At 38.0% G+C, this 17,500-nt stretch overlaps 1 protein-coding gene across 3 annotated transcripts in view; it reads right to left on the reverse strand.

Moving 5' to 3' along the window:
- Positions 1 to 17,500, reverse strand: part of LOC144979861 (isonocardicin synthase-like) — a 26,012-nt gene that overhangs the window by 2,317 nt on the left and 6,195 nt on the right. For all 3 annotated transcript variants that reach the window (XM_078927083.1, XM_078927084.1, XM_078927082.1), the window contains 6 exons: positions 14,975 to 15,344; positions 14,289 to 14,499; positions 8,161 to 8,307; positions 7,129 to 7,355; positions 5,809 to 5,989; positions 3,075 to 3,293 (listed from right to left, as the gene is read on the reverse strand). In XM_078927083.1, the coding sequence (XP_078783209.1) occupies positions 3,075 to 3,293; positions 5,809 to 5,989; positions 7,129 to 7,190 (462 nt within the window). In that variant the 5' untranslated portion in view covers positions 7,191 to 7,355; positions 8,161 to 8,307; positions 14,289 to 14,499; positions 14,975 to 15,344. The remainder of the gene's footprint in view (positions 1 to 3,074; positions 3,294 to 5,808; positions 5,990 to 7,128; positions 7,356 to 8,160; positions 8,308 to 14,288; positions 14,500 to 14,974; positions 15,345 to 17,500) is intronic.

The following is a 17,500-nucleotide window of genomic DNA, read 5'->3' on the forward strand; positions in this document are numbered from 1 at the left end:
CCTGTTAGACAATATTACATTCCTTTTTTTCTCGGACAGAGACAACGCTGTTAACGGCCATGTACTAATTATACACCTGAGTACGGTGAGAGAATGTGAGTAAAGAGTCTTTTCCAAGTACTCATGCGCCGGTCAGAGCGGGACTCAATCCCTAGACCATGATAGCCGCACAAATAAATAGCGTCAAAACTGAATGCTTGCCTTTGATAAAAAGTAATACATAACTTGAAATGTTGCATCTTGAAAATCATTGCATTCAGATATGGCAGTCATTTGGGGGTCCCGATAGCTCAGCTGGTAGAGCACTCGCTTCACAATCAAAAGGACCGAGATCGATCCCGGTGCAGACGAGATAATTTTTTTTTTTGACCCTCCTATCCACCCAACAGTGATTGGGTAGCTGGATCTGTTAGATCCGGGGGAGAAAGTACTTTGCGGTAGACAAGCGCCTTATCCAAAGGGTAGCAAGCAATTGCTATTGTCCGTTTTAAGCTATAGAGACCGGGATAAACTCTATGGGCTTAATGACTACTGTGGCACTCATTTCTATTTAAAATGTGACCAATTGTCTCAAAACGGTATTATGTCGGGGTCCTGTCAAAACCAATTGTTATTTTTTCATTTAACGACACAGGAACTTAGATGAACTTCGGGTATAAGAATTTTATCAATTGTAATGACTAACAAAATAATAAGTCTTCTTTACAGAGCGTTGATCTGGGAATCAGGACTGTGACACATGCACAAGCCTTCGTAACTTAGTCATTGAGATTTGCACGAAAGCAATGAATCTAATTCTTCTTCTTCTTCAAGTACCAAGTCTGTGCCAGACATCGGTGATCATGGTACGCCATTCATCTCTCTGATCAGATAACCTCAGAAAATTAATATTACTCTTCTCTTTCTTTGTCACCCAGCTGTTCAAACTATTCAAATATGTTTTTCTTGGTCTAACTTTACTATTTTTACCTTCTATCTTTCCTGTGAGAGCAAGATGTTCAATACATTTATGTCGATTTAGGTGCCCTAAAAATTGCATTTGTCTTTTTCTTATTGTACGAATTAAAAACCTTTAGGAATCTATAATATCATTATAAAATTTAGCTTTTATATAGAGCAATATCTATTAAATGTGCTCAAAGCGCTTTACAAGGAGTCCCTGACCAAAAGCAACACGTAACATGTAAAACGAGACATGACGCCTGTGAGGCGATAATACATTTTCTTTCTGACAGCTCCAACTCTTTTAACGGCTAGGTACTCATTTTACACTTGAGTACGGTGAGAGAATGTGAGTAAAGAGACGTCTCCAAGGACTCAACTATGTGCCGAGCGAGGCTCGAACTCAGGACCTTCCGATCCCAAAGCGAGTGTCATACCACAAGACCACATAGCCACACTATAATGTTATCGTTATTATTATTAAAGAGAAATGTTGATTATAGGACAGTAGTAGTAGAAGTAAGCCTCGCAGTCCGAATGACGCTTTCTGAGAATTGTGTGGTTCAGTCATGGTCGATAAGTATAGCGGCTCTCTCCATCCATGTTGTTTATTGTTTCCATTAGTCACGGTTCTGGGCCAGAGTTTTCAGGCTGTCAAGATCTTGTGACTTAAGTACGGAGGGCAATGCAGTATTTCTTAGTTCTTCAGGGCTGATATGTAGAGAGAGCTGAATCAGGGTAGTAACTATTGATGTTGGTGGCCTCCCTACATATTTGTTGCCATTTGTTGCCATTTGTTGTCATACCAAGAGACCACATAGCCACACTATATTAATTATTATCGTTGTTATTATTAAAGAGAAATCTTGATCATAGGGCAGTGAGTGGGTGGTTGTATAACACCCAAACCCTCATAGACTAGCCCTAAAAAGCATTGCTTCAGATACATCATTTCTATCGCCCTACAATATGCTTGCCATCCTTTGGGTAGGACGTTAGTCCAGACCTGCCTAGTACTACGAAAAATCCGTAGAAATACGAATTTTTAATTATAGCTACAGAGCTGCATTTGCCTCACTCTGACTCAATAAATCTTCTTGAAAAGGAAAATTTAGTTCCTTAGATCCTACATTCAGGACTTTGGTGCATTTGTGGGTCATGGTGATGGCAAATTATAGGGAATGAGATTAGCGGAAGAGTAGCGTCCATTGATTAGACGTCACCTTACAGAGAGAACGTCAATTTGGTTTTGCGCATGCGTCTCTCTCGTCCTCGCTTTCGGTGAAGTGTCTCAAGCCGCTTTCACCGGAAGCGAGGACGAGAGACGCATGCGTAATACCAACATGGCGTGCTTTCTCTAATAACTTTTCCGCCGATGACATCCAATCAAGGGACGCTACTCTTCCACTAATCTCATTCCCTATTGAGTTGTAAATCTATTAATAGTGATTTTTCTTTTCTTTTCCTTGGAAACTACGAGTTTTTAAAACTTCAAGTAAGCAGCTCTGCTTTAGTCTATTGCAGAATACTCTCTGTCATAAAGATAGTTCGAAGATGACGTCACTCAGGTCTTTGTTATTGTTTTTTGCCATCCGCGTTTATGAGTAATGCTCACTGAACTGTATTAACCTGACTATAAACGTTCATGGATACACACAGTTTTGTGTGTTGGTCCGTTATACTTCCGGATGGCAATGTTTTGAGCTTCTTAGCCAAGCGCATACTATCTATATAACAGACTGAGCTATCCAATAACGGCTAACGGCATGTGCTCTACCACTGAACTATCGGGATGTGTAATTAATTGGATTCAATAGTCTGATGTCACGTCGCCCAGCAAATGCGAGCAGCGTGGTTCTAAACAAAGAAAATCGGTACTTTTTATTCTTCATGCAGGCTAGAACTTTTCATATTATGTCATGTGATCAGAATGAATAAAAGTCAAAACATGATCCTATTTATAATGTTTTTCTCCTCTGGATACACTTTTGTGCTCGACGGAGAAATATTTCATAAGGGCGTCCGCCATTGTTCCGATAGTTTAGAACCAGTTACTAAGTTACTAAGCGTCATTACGAGGGAAGTGACGTCATGACTGTTGCGACCTATTCTAAAGTCATATTTTTCCTCACCTTCGGATACAGAGCGTCCCCACAGTATGACTCATCGAGTCTCTTCGCGGCATAGCGGACCATGTGAGGACTTAGGTCTTGCCCTATCAGTTTTGCCTTGGGACAAGCCTGGCGCATCGTGGACAAGAACTGACCAGTAGAACAGGCGGGGTCGTAGAGGATAAGGTCATCTTTTCCGAGACTTGACAAAAATGTGATCGAGTACTGACGTATAATGACCTGGTATAGGAGACGAGAAATATCAAATTAAATAATACCTGAAGTCGATAGAAAGAACGAAGGTGACGCCACTCTGGTCTTTGTTATTGTTTTTTGCCATCCGCATTTATGAGTAATGCTCACTGAACTGTATTAACCTGACTATAAACGTTCGTGGATACACACAGTTTTGTGTGTTGGTCCGTTATACTTCCGAATGGCAATGTTATGAGCTTCTGAGCCAAGCGCATACTATCTTAGAAAGAACGAAATTAACAATACTCAGCTTTGTTTTTTGTTTTTTTTGGCCAGCCATTTTTATGAGGTTCTCTCTAAATTCTATCAATCAGACAGACTATAAATGTTCAAGGCTACACATAGTTTTGTGTGTTTGTAGGCTTTATCCGGCTGGCGGATGTTATGAGTTTTTTAAACTTAACGCATAGCATCAATGGGAACGGCTTTCAAAAGTCTACAGCATGCATAGAGTCTGATCCACACGGACAGGAAAAGATAGAATGAAGCTAACGTCACTCAGGTCTTTGTTATTGCTTTTTGCCATTCGCGTTTATGAGCAATTCTCACTGAACTGTGTTAACCAGACTATAGATAGTATGCGCTTGACTAAGAAACTCACAACATTGCTATCCGGAAGTATAACGGACCAACACACAAAACTATGTGTAACCTTAAACGTTTATAGTCTGGTTAATACAATAGAAATATGGCACGGGTCTTCGCTGCTTTCTAAAATATATTCAGATGTGATTTCTTCTCATTAAATTATCTCAGACTTTCTACTTTTGTGTATTTGTACGATTAATATAGCCGTAAGAAATGGTGTGTATTTTATTTAAACACATATAATCAATAGATAGAACGAAGTTGACGTCAATCGGGTCTTTGTTATTGTATTTTGCCATCCGCGTTTATGAGTAATTCTTATTAAACTATATTAACCAGACTATAAACGTTCAAGGCTACACATAGTTTTGTGTGTTGGTACGTTATACTTCCGGATGGCAATGTTGTGAGCTTCTTAGCCAAATGCACACTATATTAGGGAATGAGATTAGCGGAAGAGTAGCGTCCCTTGATTGGACTTCACCTTACAGAGAGAACATCAAAATGGTTTTGCGCATGCGTCTCTCTCGTCCTCGCTTTCGGTTAAATGTCTCCTGCCGCACAACCAACATGACGTTCTCTTTCTAATAACTTTTCCGCTCGTGACTTCCAATCAAGGGACGCTACTCTTCCGCTAATCTCATTCCCTATAGACACAAATGCCATGTTTACCGACTTGACATTGAATTGAATACCCACATACAGAAGGAGCCTCTAAATTTCATTTTCAATCATTTTAGTCTCAGGATTGACTGTATCTACTCATATAGGAGAGAGAGAGAGAGAGAGAGAGAGAGAGAGAGAGAGGGTGGGGGGGGGGAGAGAGAGGAGAGAGAGAGAGAGAGAGAGAGAGAGAGAGAGAGGGGAGGAGAGAGAGAGAGAGAGATTGAGAGAGAGAGGGGGGGAGAGAGATTGAAAGAGAGAGGGAGAGAGAGATTGAGAGAGAGAGAGAGAGAGAGAGGGAGAGAGAGATTGAGAGAGAGAGGGGGAAGAGAGATTGAGAGAGAGAGAGAGATTGAGAGAGAGAGAGAGGGTGGGGGGAGGAGAGAGAGAGAGAGAGAGGGGAGGAGAGAGAGAGATTGAGAGAGGGGGGGGAGAGATTGAAAGAGAGAGGGAGAGAGAGAGATTGAGAGAGAGAGAGAGGGAGAGAGAGAGAGAGAGAGAGAGGGGGAGAGAGAGATTGAGAGAGAGAGAGATAGAGAGAGAGAGAGAGAGAGAGAGAGAGAGAGAGAGAGTGAGGAGGACCACAGGCTTTCCCTCTCATAGCTTGTTACAGGAATAATATAATAATATGGAGTATGATGAAGATGGTGATGGCGTTATAGGGAAATTGTGAAAGTGAAGGATTGTAACGAAAATATTAGGACGGTTGTTGTGATGATGATGATGATGATGATGATGATGATGATGATGATGAAGATGGTGATGATGATGATGATGATGATGATGATGATGATGATGATGACGACGACGATGCTGATGATGATGATGTTGTTGTTGATGCCGGTTTTTTTGGTTTTTTAATTATTTTTTTTTACGACAACTACTATGTTACTAGTGTGCATCTTGTGTGAGTGTGTCTATGTCAATACTGTATTGTTATAAATGTGTAACCAAATGACAAATTGCCACTTTTTTGGGGACAATAAAGATATATTATTATTATTATTATTATTATTATTATTATTATTATTATTATTATTATTATTACTATATTATTACTATTATTATTATTATTATACTATTATTATTATTATTATTATTATTATTATTATTATTATTATTATTGTTATTATTATTATTATTATTATTATTATTATCATTATTCATTATTATTATTATTATTATTATTATTATTATATTATTATTATTTATTATTATATTATTATTATTATTATCATATTTGACTCACCTCGCCATGTCCCAGCTGTTCAGCCAAAGGCTCGTCTATTTCCCAACCGCCGGGCGGACAGTCCAATTCCTTGAAGGAACCGTCTCGAAGAACAGGAAACGGAAATACCAGCTCGTTTTGTTTAAAGTCTTCCGTGAGCACCCCGGCCATCACAGCCAACTTCTCTTCATTCGTCAAAGGTCTGGAGATGAAATGTATAATGTGGGACGAAATTTATAAATAGGGAATGAGATAAGCGGAAGAGTAGCGTCCCTTGGTTGGACGTCACTGGCGGAGAAGTTATTAGAGAGAGAACGTCATGTTGGTTGTGCGCATGTCTCTCGTCCTCTCTTCCGGCGAAAGCGGCATGAGACACTTCACCGAAAGCGAGGACGAGAGAGACGCATGCGCAAAACCATTTTGACGTTCTCTCTGTAAGGTGACGTCCAATCAAGGGACGCTACTCTTCCGCTAATCTCATTCCCTATAGATAAGTAAATTTATATATCAGCAATTATGTAGATAACTAAGAAAATGATAGTAAATAGTAAATTATAAAATTATAAACAACAACACACAAAGTCGTCCTTCAGAGCCACAATGCCCATGGAGCTGGAATTAATCCCGGTTTCTATAGAGTGAAAGGGACAATAGCAATTGATTGCTACCCTTTCGATAGGACGCTTGTCTATCGCAAACTACTTTCCGCAACAACTCAACTACTCAATCACTGCCGGATGGACGGAGGATATCTCGATTACACCCAGGATGGATCTCGGTCCCTTAATAATGAAGCGAGCGTCTTACCAACTGAGCTATCTACACCCCCGAAGAGAATAATATATTCTGAGCCAAAATTATAAGAATTCAGATTATTATTTTTTTTCTGTTTAACTCTCTCCTTACCGTACATTTTCAGAATTTTATCCAAAATTTTACACCCACCCTAAATAAAAATAGATTTATTTATTCAAACAGAAAAGCAAAAAGCATATTCTATATATAATATTCTTCTGCAAAATACTCTCTTCAACACAGTGTCAAGTTTTTATAGCTATAACAAAATATTCTCTTTAAATGATGTGATGTAGAAAAGAAATCAGAATGAGAAATTTGTTGGTTGAATCGTAACGAATGTGAGGATTTTTCTATGGTTGGTAAGGAAAGGGTTAAGAAACAAAATTCACTCTTCTCAACAAAGTTTTACCTAATTCAAACTCAGATCTTATAAGTAATTAAGCTTAAAATTCACTCAGACATGAAACAGTGTTGAGATGTTTGATCACATGAGTAAACCGGGAATCAGGGCGGCTACTACTAGACATGTCGATGTTCACTTACTTATAATATATCACAATGCCGTCCTCGCTAAGCCGCTGATCTGAAAGAGGCCCTAGCAACATGGATGCTGTTACCAAGGAACAGTGGAGCTCTCTGATTCTTGAAGATCGGTACTGGTGTGACAAAACTCTCCGACCGGCAAGGAAGTGAGTTCCGTGGGGCGTTTCGTGCCGGATGATGAAGACACTCTGGGGAATCTCGGTGATTGCCTCAATGTGCTTTACGGCCTGGTGGAAAGGGACATTGAACAGGACAAATTTGGTGGTGGTGGTGGCGGCGGCGGTAGTGATGATGATGATGATGATGATGATGATGATGATGATGATGGTGATGATGATGATGATGATGATGATGATGGTGAAATGACAATTGTGATCGTAATGATCAATTGGGGGGGGGGGGGACGGTGGCGATGATAATGACGGCAATTGGATTCACTAGTCTGATGTCACGTCGCCCAGGAACTGCGAGCAGTCTGGTTCTAAACAAAGAAAATGGGTACTTTTTATTCTTCATGCTGGCTAGAACTTTTCATATGTGATTAGAATGTATAAAAGTCAGAACATGATCAGATTTATAATGTTTTTCTCCTCTGGATACACTTTTATGTTCGTCGGAGAAATATTTCATAAGGGCGTCCGCCATTGTTCCGATAGTTACTAAGTTACCATGCGTCGTTACGAGATAAGTGACGCCATGGCTGTTGAAGCATATTGTGGTAGTACTGATGATGGTAATGATTGTGGTAGTGGTGGTGGTGATAATGATGATGGTGATGATGATAATGATAATGATGATGATGATGATGATGATGATGATGATGATGATGATGATGATGATGATGATGATGATTCAGACAGCAACAGCAAAAAAAGAAAAGTAAAACAAACAACAACAACAACAACAGCGGCAGCAGCAATAACGACCACAACAACAATAGCAGTATTAAAAACAACAACAACAACAACAATAACAACAACAACAACAACAACAACAACCACACCAACAACACCAAACACTGCCATCACTGACCTGCCTGTTGAGCACCTTGTCCCATTGGATTTGCTTGACTGGTTTGGTGCCCGCCGGGATATCCTGAGTCTGGAATCGTTTGGCCTCTCTGATCACAACGCCGATGTTCCTGATGTCATGGGGGTCTGTGGAACCCCGAGCTGCCGCCTGTGGTTGGTCAATGGAAAAATGAATGAATGAATGAATGAATTACTTAATTAATTAATTAATTAATAGATAGATAAATGAATGAATGAATGAATTGATGAATGAATGAATGAATGAATGAATGAATTGATGAATGAATGAATGAATGAATGAATGAATGAATGAATGAATGAATTAATTAATTAATTAATAGATAAATAAATGAATGAATGAATGAATGAATTGATGACTGAATGAATGAATGAATGAATGAATGAATGAATGAATGAGTAAACAAATGAATGGATGAATGAATGAATGAATGAATGAATTAATTAATTAATAGATAGATAAATGAATGAATGAATGAATTGATGAATGAATGAATGAATGAATGAATGAATGAATGAATTGATGAATGAATGAATGAATGAATGAATGAATGAATGAATGAATGAATAAACAAATGAATGGATGAATGAGTGGAATGAATGAATTAATAAATTAATGAATAGATGAATGAATGAATGAATTGGTAGATGGATGGATTAATGAGAAAGAATAAATTGATGGATAGATGGATGAATGAATAAATGAATGAATGAATAAACATGTGAATGAATGGATGACTGAATGAATGAAGAATAATTTTATTAATATATGAATGAATGGAAGAATGAATGAGTGAATTACTGAATGTAAATGAATGGAAGATGAAAAAATGAATGAATCAATAAATGAATATGATTGAATGAATGGATGGCTAAATAAATGAGTGGATAAATGTAGGAATGAATACATGAATCAATGGATGAGTGGACGACTGAATTAATAAATGAATGATTACATAGATGAATGAATGAATGTACAATGAATGATAAATAAATGAATGAATGGATGGATAGATGAATGATGAATGAATAAATAAATGATTGAATAAATGAATGCTTCACAGTATTGTCGTATAACACTCGACTTCTGGCCTGTAGGTCCCTTGTTCGAATCCGGCTGTGGACGGCAAAAAGTTGAGCCATGAAGAAGGATCTCCACCAACATTCTCTCATAATATTCTCAGGTGTAAAACGAGCAACAGGACAGTAGCAGCGTTGTCTTACATGTTTAGTGTTGCTGTCGGCTTGGGTCCTCTTGAAATGCGATTTGAATGCAATAATTCGTGGATAAAGCGCAAAATTTAAGCTCAAGTTATTTTTAAAAAATAATTGATTTAAATAAATCAATTATTTCATCTCGTTTTAGTATGTTCCAACAGGGTTATAGAAGCAGGTGAATGTAATGTAAAAATTGTTTTGTTTTTTTCTCTTTAACGGAATGTTTATAAATTAATGTTCATATTGTGCAACATCTATTATTAACTGTTTACATATTTATTTGGTGAAAACTTGTAGGGATCAGAAGAAACTGAAGAGTGAACGAAGGCAAGCAGCTTCATCTAGGGAAGATGGGATAATTAATGGGAACACCATAAAGAACACACGTCATAAAATGTATGAGAAAAGAATACTACAAATTAAATGCCATGACAACATTTAGGAATGCAAATCTATGGGAAATGACAGGCCAAGAAGAAATAGAGGCAGAAATACGCTTCAGCAGTCGTAACGTCACTTCCCTCGTAATGACGTATGGTAACTTAGTAATTGGCTCTAAACTATCGGAACAATGGCGGACGCCCGTATGAAGTATTTCTCCGACGAGCATAAAAGCGTATCCAGAGGTAAAAAAAAAAACAAACCCATTATAAACCTGATCATGTTTTGACTTTTACACATTCTGATCACAAGACATATGAAAAGTTCTAGCCATCATAAAGAATAAAAAAGTACAGATTTTCTTTGTTTAGAACCACGATGGCCGCCGTTGCTGGACGACATGACATCAGACTCATCTCATGTAGTTCCATATCTGAAGCAGACGTCGGAGGTCATCTTCCGCCAAGCTGATCTATCTCTTGCCAATTCTATTAAAGCAGCGCCACCTTTCTCAGCTTCATCTGTCCAAATTCTTATCCCTTTCAAATACGTTATTCTTTGTCTTCCTCTTATTCTTTTTCCATTCATCTTTCCAGTCAAGGCGAGTATTTCCAAACCAGGGTGGCGGATAATGTGTCCTAAAAATTCCATTTGGCGTTTGATGATTTTTGTTATCAGTGATCTTTTTCTGTTTGCCATTTCTAAAATTTCTTCATTTCTTTTCCTTTCCATCCATGACACCCTCATCATTCTTCTGTAAAACCACATTTCCACTGCCTCCAGTCTTTTAACCATGGTCTTGTTTATGGTCCAGCTCTCACAACCATATAGCAGCACAGACAGTACATAGCAATCCAGGACTTTGATTTTTGTTTTCATGCTAATATTCCTGTTTTTCATAATTGTATGCAGCTGGTTGAATGCATTCTTCGCCATACCTATTCTTTTCTTTATTTCACAATCTGATTTTCCATTGGATGTTACATTGAAGCCTAAATATTTGAAACATTCAACTTGTTGTATTGTTTGTCCTCTGCTTGTTATTACACAGGCTGGTGGGTTATTATTTTTAGATACCGTCATACATTCTGTTTTAGATATATTCAGTTCCAGTCCCATATTTTCACTACTCCTGACTACAACATCCAGTAATTCTTGTAGTTCATGTTCAGATTCTGCCAGTAGAACCGTATCATCTGCATACCTCAGATTTGTTACATTCTTTCCTCCAATACACACCCCCTTCTTATGTTTGATATCTCTTATTATCATTTCACTATAGAGGTTGAATAAATCTGGAGACAAAACACACCCCTGCCTAACTCCTCTTCTAATAGGTGTAAAACTGCTTAGTTCGTTGTCAACACGCATTGCTGCTTCTTGTTCCCAGTACAAATTCCGTAATATTCTTAAATCTTTACCATCAATGTCCAAGGATGATAGAATTTTGAATAGTTTTTCGTGTTGTACTTTATCAAAGGCTTTTGAATAGTCGATGAAACACATATACAGATCTTTATTTACTTCAATACATCTTTCCATCAGCATTGATAATGTGAATATTCCATTTCTGGTACCCTTGTCCTCAACAAAACCAAATTGCATCTCCCCAATTTCAGGTCGTATTTTATTTCTTATTCTTAGTAAAATTATCTTCAAAAGAATTTTTGTGAGGTGGCTCATTAGGCTAATAGTTCTGTGTTGTTCACAATCAACTGCCCCTGGCTTTTTTGGTAGTGCTATAAAAATGGATCGTTTCATATCAGTTGGCATTTTTCCTGTGTCATACACTTGATTTAGAAGGTTTGTGATGAATTCAATCCCCCATTCACCCAGGCCAGTCAAGGCTTCAATTGTTATGGCATCAGGTCCTGCAGCTTTTCCATTTTTCATGCTTTTCATGACGTTCCTAACTTCATCTTTCATTATAGAAGGCCCTTCCAGTTCTTTTATCATAGGCATTTCTCCTCGATTATCAAAAAAAAGTTCTTCAATATATTCTGACCATCTGTTTAGAATGCAGTCTTTGTCCATGATGGTGTTTCCACGCTTGTCTTTGATGCATCCACTTTTAGCACCTGATTTAGTTTTGTTTGTCACTTCTTTGATTTTCTGATGGAAGAATTTGCCATTTTTTTTCTTTGCAGGACATTATATAGTGACATTGTTCATTTATCCAGTCTTCTTTAGCTTCGTTGCATTTTCTTTTTATCTGCCTGTTCAGAGTCTTGTATTTTTCTTCCTGATTTTTGGCCTTTCTTCTCTCATTCATTAGTTCTAATATCTCTGGAGTAATCCATTTCTTCTTCTGCAACTTAAGTGTGGTTGGAACATTTTCTTCTAATGATGCAGCAACACTGTCTTTAAACTGCTCATATTTCTCTTCTATATCTGTTAGTTCTCCAAGCACTTCAAACTTGTTTCTTACTGATAGTTCAAATTTTTCTTGTATCTTCTGTTCCTCCCGGAGAATGTCTAGTTGGTATTTAGGTTTAGCCTTTGCTCTTTTGCAGATTTTCAATTTGTATGGGGCATAGCACAGGTATATGATCGCTGTTACAGTCAGCCCCCGGCATAAATTTGGCATACAAAACCGAGTTTCGGAAACGTTTGCTGATGAGTATGTAATCTATTTGGTTTCTCACTCCATCTCCAGGACTTTTCCATGTCCACTTCCTTCTATTGTGGTTTGTTGACCAAGTATTTGTGATTGTCAGATCATGTTGACGGCACCATTGAATAAGACGATCACCTCTGTCATTTTTGTCTCCCAGACCATGTGGGCCTACAATATCTTCTATTCTTTCTCGGCCCACCTTGGCATTAAAATCGCCCATGATGAGTTTTATGTCTGAAGACTTAAACTGATGCATTGCTTTATCTATTTGTTGATAGAAATTTTCCACTTCTTCATCATCGTGACTGGTGGTTGGGGCGTATATTTGTAAAATATCAAAATCAAAAGGTTTTGCTTGTAGTTTGATTGCCATTACTCTGTCTGATATGGGCCAGAATCCTTTGACTGCTCGCGCCGTTTTATTATCTAGTATAATTCCAACTCCCCTTTGGTGTTCTCCTCCTCCTGAGTATATAATTTTACAGTCATCATAATTAAGTTCTCCTGCTCCTTTCCATCTAACTTCTGATAATCCTAAAACATTGATATTCAATCTCTTCATTTCCATAACTACATTTGCTAATTTTCCTTTCTGGTACAGACTTCTTACATTCCATGTTGCTGTTCGTAATGTTTGGTGGTGCACAGTAGCTGGATGACGGTCGAGAGTCACCTGTTCACCTGCATGACTATCTCTACCGGACGAGGCTGTAATCGAGTTGCTCGAAAAACATCCATTGACGTCGTTGACTAGATTCGCTTGGACGGACATCATGACGATCTTGGGATGATACGTCAGTGGTTTCCCGTTGGCTTCTGACGGATTTTTATCTGGTTTACTCCATAGCCTTTTGACCTCCCGGTCATAACCCACAAGGCAGTGGGAGCATTTGGCAGGTTTTAAGGCGCCTCCCATTCACCTTGATAGTCCCTTCATAGAGTATATGAGGCATTTTGTATGTGTAGCTGTGCTGCCAGACTACCCAACCTCACTCTCCACGACTATCGCCAGTTGGTCCGCGGCTTTACAGCTAACCTATAGATCAGGATCTGTAGGCCGTTCCACGATCCGCCACCTGTGGACGCGCTGGGTTGGGGATGGTCGCCCCAGCTGTACATCAGACTATTGAATCCAATTAAGAGGAGGAGATGGAAATGGCTGGGCCACATCCTGAGAAGGCCTGAAACGAATAATATTACCAGGCAGGTTCTTACATGGAATCTGCAGGGAACGAGGAAAAGAGGGTGTGACATAGGAAGAGGGCATTAATGGAGGGTCTAAAAACTGAAGGCTTAACATAGAGAGAAGCTGAGAAGATGGAGGGGATTCGTATGATATGGCATGTGCTCCAGAGTAAAAAAAAACAAACTTGAGCTTTTATATAGATAGAACGAAGATGACGTCATTCAGGTCTTTGTTATTGTTTTGTGCCATCTGCATTTATGAGTAACGCTCACTTAACTGTATAATCCAGACTATAAAAGTTCATGGTTACACATAGTTTTGTGTGTTAGTCCGTTTTACTTCCGGATGGCAATGTTATGAGCTTCCAAGACAATTGCATACTATTTATAGCGCAATATCCACGAAACGTGCTCAAAGCGCTTTACAGGGGGTCCCTGGCCAACAGCAACACGTAACATTTAGAACGGGACGTGACGCCTGTCAGGCGATATTACAATTTTTTTGGGACAAAAACAACGCTGTTAACGGCCCGATACTCGTTTTACACCTGAGTACGGTGAGAGAATGTGAGTAAAGAGCCTTCTCCAAGGACTCAACTATGCGCCGAGCGCGAGGCTCGAACCCAGGACCTTCCGATCCGAAAGCGAGTGTCATACCACTTGACCACATAGTAGTAAAGAGGCTAAATAAGTAAATACCAAAAACATACGAAGTGGGAATCAACAGTGAAGTGGTCGATCCTTTTTCGGTTCGTAAAGTATGACAGAAGAACAATAGTAGTAGTAGCGTATGGCTACACCTCCAAATTACGTTTGTCGATCCATGATGTCAGGTCATCTCCGGCTTCAAAGATTGTTTCGTACCCCCTTTCCAATTTTGTTATTGGGCATTGCAGATGATCGATGGTTTGACGTGCCCCACTAGTGAGAAAACAGGAAAAGAATAAAACACAAAAAAGCCCCCCCCCCCCCCCACACACACACACAAAAAGAATTTTTTTTAAAAAAAAAGGAATAGCTATACAAAGAAAATGTCCTCGTAAATCTAGGTGCACACATGTGTAGGTCTGAAAACCAAACACATTTTTGGGGTTTGGTTTAACACTGTTGTAATGGAGTTTATTTTGCGAGTAATTTTCAATGACAACAATGATTCCATACCGACGTGTACCTACTTATTTGTAGGTCTGATAAGCCAAATTGTCATGGGTTCATTGTTGTAATGGAAATTATGCTCTTAAACCTACGCAAAATATTGTCCATTACAACAATGTTAAAACAAGCCCACAATCACGTTCGGTTATCTTACCTGAAAATATGAGCACGTCGGCCCATAACTAATGACCTAGCGAACAAACAAACAAAACAAACAAACAAAAAAAGCTATGTAACTTACTTAGGCCGCCCCTTGGGGCGCCCAACATGAGCCACAAGTCTTCGCCATTCTGTCCTGTCCTCCATAAACGTACGCAGCTCCCTGGTGATGTCCATTCCTGTGTCATCTATGCAAACAAACCCAAAAACATTGACATCAAGACAAAACCAACAACAACGAGACAAACACTAACATCGTTCTCCGTTTCCCTCCAAAATCTTCTGCGCCTCTCCCCATTCCCCCTTGCCCATCAACTCTTGTGCTTTAGATACTGCCGGCCTCGTTTTGGGGTCATGGAGTTCTCTGAAGACTCCCTGGAAGTCGAAATCTGTCCAACCGTCAGATGCCGTAGGCAGTGACTTGGTGTCCTGGTCTTTGGCTGTCATTGTGGCTGGTTGAGGAGATATAAATGGTATTATTATAGAGATCGAATGACGTTGACGTCACTCGGGTCTTTGTTATTGTTATTTTTTTTTGCCATCCGCGTTTATGAGTAAAATAAAAAATTTAAGAAAAAAAAAAACAACAAAAAAAACGTGAGCTTTTATATAGCGCAATATCCACTAAACGTGCTCAAAGCGCTTTACAAGGGGTCCCTGGCCAACAGCAACACATAACATGTAGGACGAGACATGACGCGAGTGTCATACCACTAGACCACATAGCCGCACATAGAGTAATTCTTACTAAACTGTATTATCCAGACTAAAAACGTTCAAGGTTACACACAGTTTTGTGTGTTGGTCCGTTATACTTACGGATGACAATGTTGTGAGCTTCTTAGCCAAGTGCATACTATATTTAACTAACTGATAAAATAATAAGATAAATAAGTAAATATTTAGATAAATGATTTAATAAATAAATGAATAAATAAATAAATAAATAAATAAATAATAAATAGATAGAATTTTTAAAAAATTAATGAATATATAAGTAAATAAACTAATGAAAAAATAGATAAATAAATACATGAATAAATAAATAAATCCATGATTTGGTGGCTTCGCTACTTTCTGTCGTTGCACCAGGGTAAAATAAATTGATCAATTATACAACAGATTAATTGATTGATATGTCAGATAAATAAATAAACAAACAAAATAATTAATGGATGAAATAAATAATGAGATAGAGTGTTGATTAGTAAATACTACGAGATGGATGTAGGCATGAATAAATATAAAGAATAATTAATAAATTAATCATTTTGAGGATTTAAAAAAAAAAAACAACGTTAAAGAGCTTTCCCGTGTTTTAAAATTGGTCACTGCACTTTAAAGTGTTTCACTAATTCCGTCAAAGTCCATAACAAAACAAATTTATTTGTTTTATTATTAGATAATATAGTACTGATCGCCCGTTAGCCGCCCTCCTATTTTCTATATATTCCTATCTATTTATCCATTTATCTGTTCTGTACAAACACCCTTACAATATCCTTTTTTGATAGTTCGAAGATGACTTCACTCAGCTCTTTGTTATTGTTTTTTTTTGCCATCCGCGTTTATGAGTAATTCTCACAAAACTGCATTAACCAGACTATACTTCCGGATGGCAATGTTATGAGCTTCTTGGCCAAACGGATACTATCTATATGTATAGATAGAATGAAGGTGACGCCACTAAAGCCTTTGTTATTGTATTTTGCCATCCGCATTTGTGAGTGATTCTCACTAAACTGTATTAACCAGACTATAAAAGTTCATGGATACACACAGTTTTGTGTGTTGATCCGTTATACTTCCGGATGGCAATGCTATGAGCTTCTTAGCCAAACGCATACTATCTATATATATTGTCTTCAACAGGATTGGTTGTCGTTATTTGGTTTTGTTTGTTTGTTTGTTTTTTACACCAGAAGGTAGTGAATTATGTTCATACCCACCATCTCCAGCTGATAAAACAATAACAAATTAACATTATAACCAATGATGTATCGTATCGTCTAAGAGTTCATTGTTTCTAAAAACCTTTAAAAACTCCGTATAACATTCATATATAGATACAATTATTCAAAATTATATAAACAAAATTCTTTGTTTGTTTAATGTAAATGTTGCTGCTCGAAGCTCGAAGAAATAAATAATAATGTGAAATTGAATGTAAACTTCAATTTAATTACAAAAACAGATCAAATGAACGTTTCGGTTTCCCCTTTATCAACAAAACAGGATGAATGAAACACCACTATAGATAGTATGCAGATGACGTCACTCAGACCTTTGTTATTGTTTTTGCCATCCGCGTTTGTGAGTTGTTCTCACTAAACTGTATTAACCAGACTATAAAAGTTCATGGTTACACAGAGTTTGTGTGTTGGTCCGTTATACTTCCGGATGGCAATGTTGTGAACTCCTTGGCCAAGCGCATTCTATCTATAGACGTTCATTTGATCTGTTTTTGTAATCAAATTGAAGCTTACATTCAATTTCACATTATTAGTTATTTGTTTATTTAGTAATATTGAGTATTAAATATCCAATACACAAAATAAGTTGTCATAGTCAATATCCGTAGTATAATTATCTCATTATCTCTCTTTAT

Source organism: Berghia stephanieae, chromosome 9 (assembly GCF_034508935.2).
Source record: "Berghia stephanieae isolate SIO BIC M18660-M18661 chromosome 9, UCSD_Bste_1.3, whole genome shotgun sequence".
Lineage (NCBI taxonomy): Eukaryota > Metazoa > Mollusca > Gastropoda > Nudibranchia > Aeolidiidae > Berghia > Berghia stephanieae.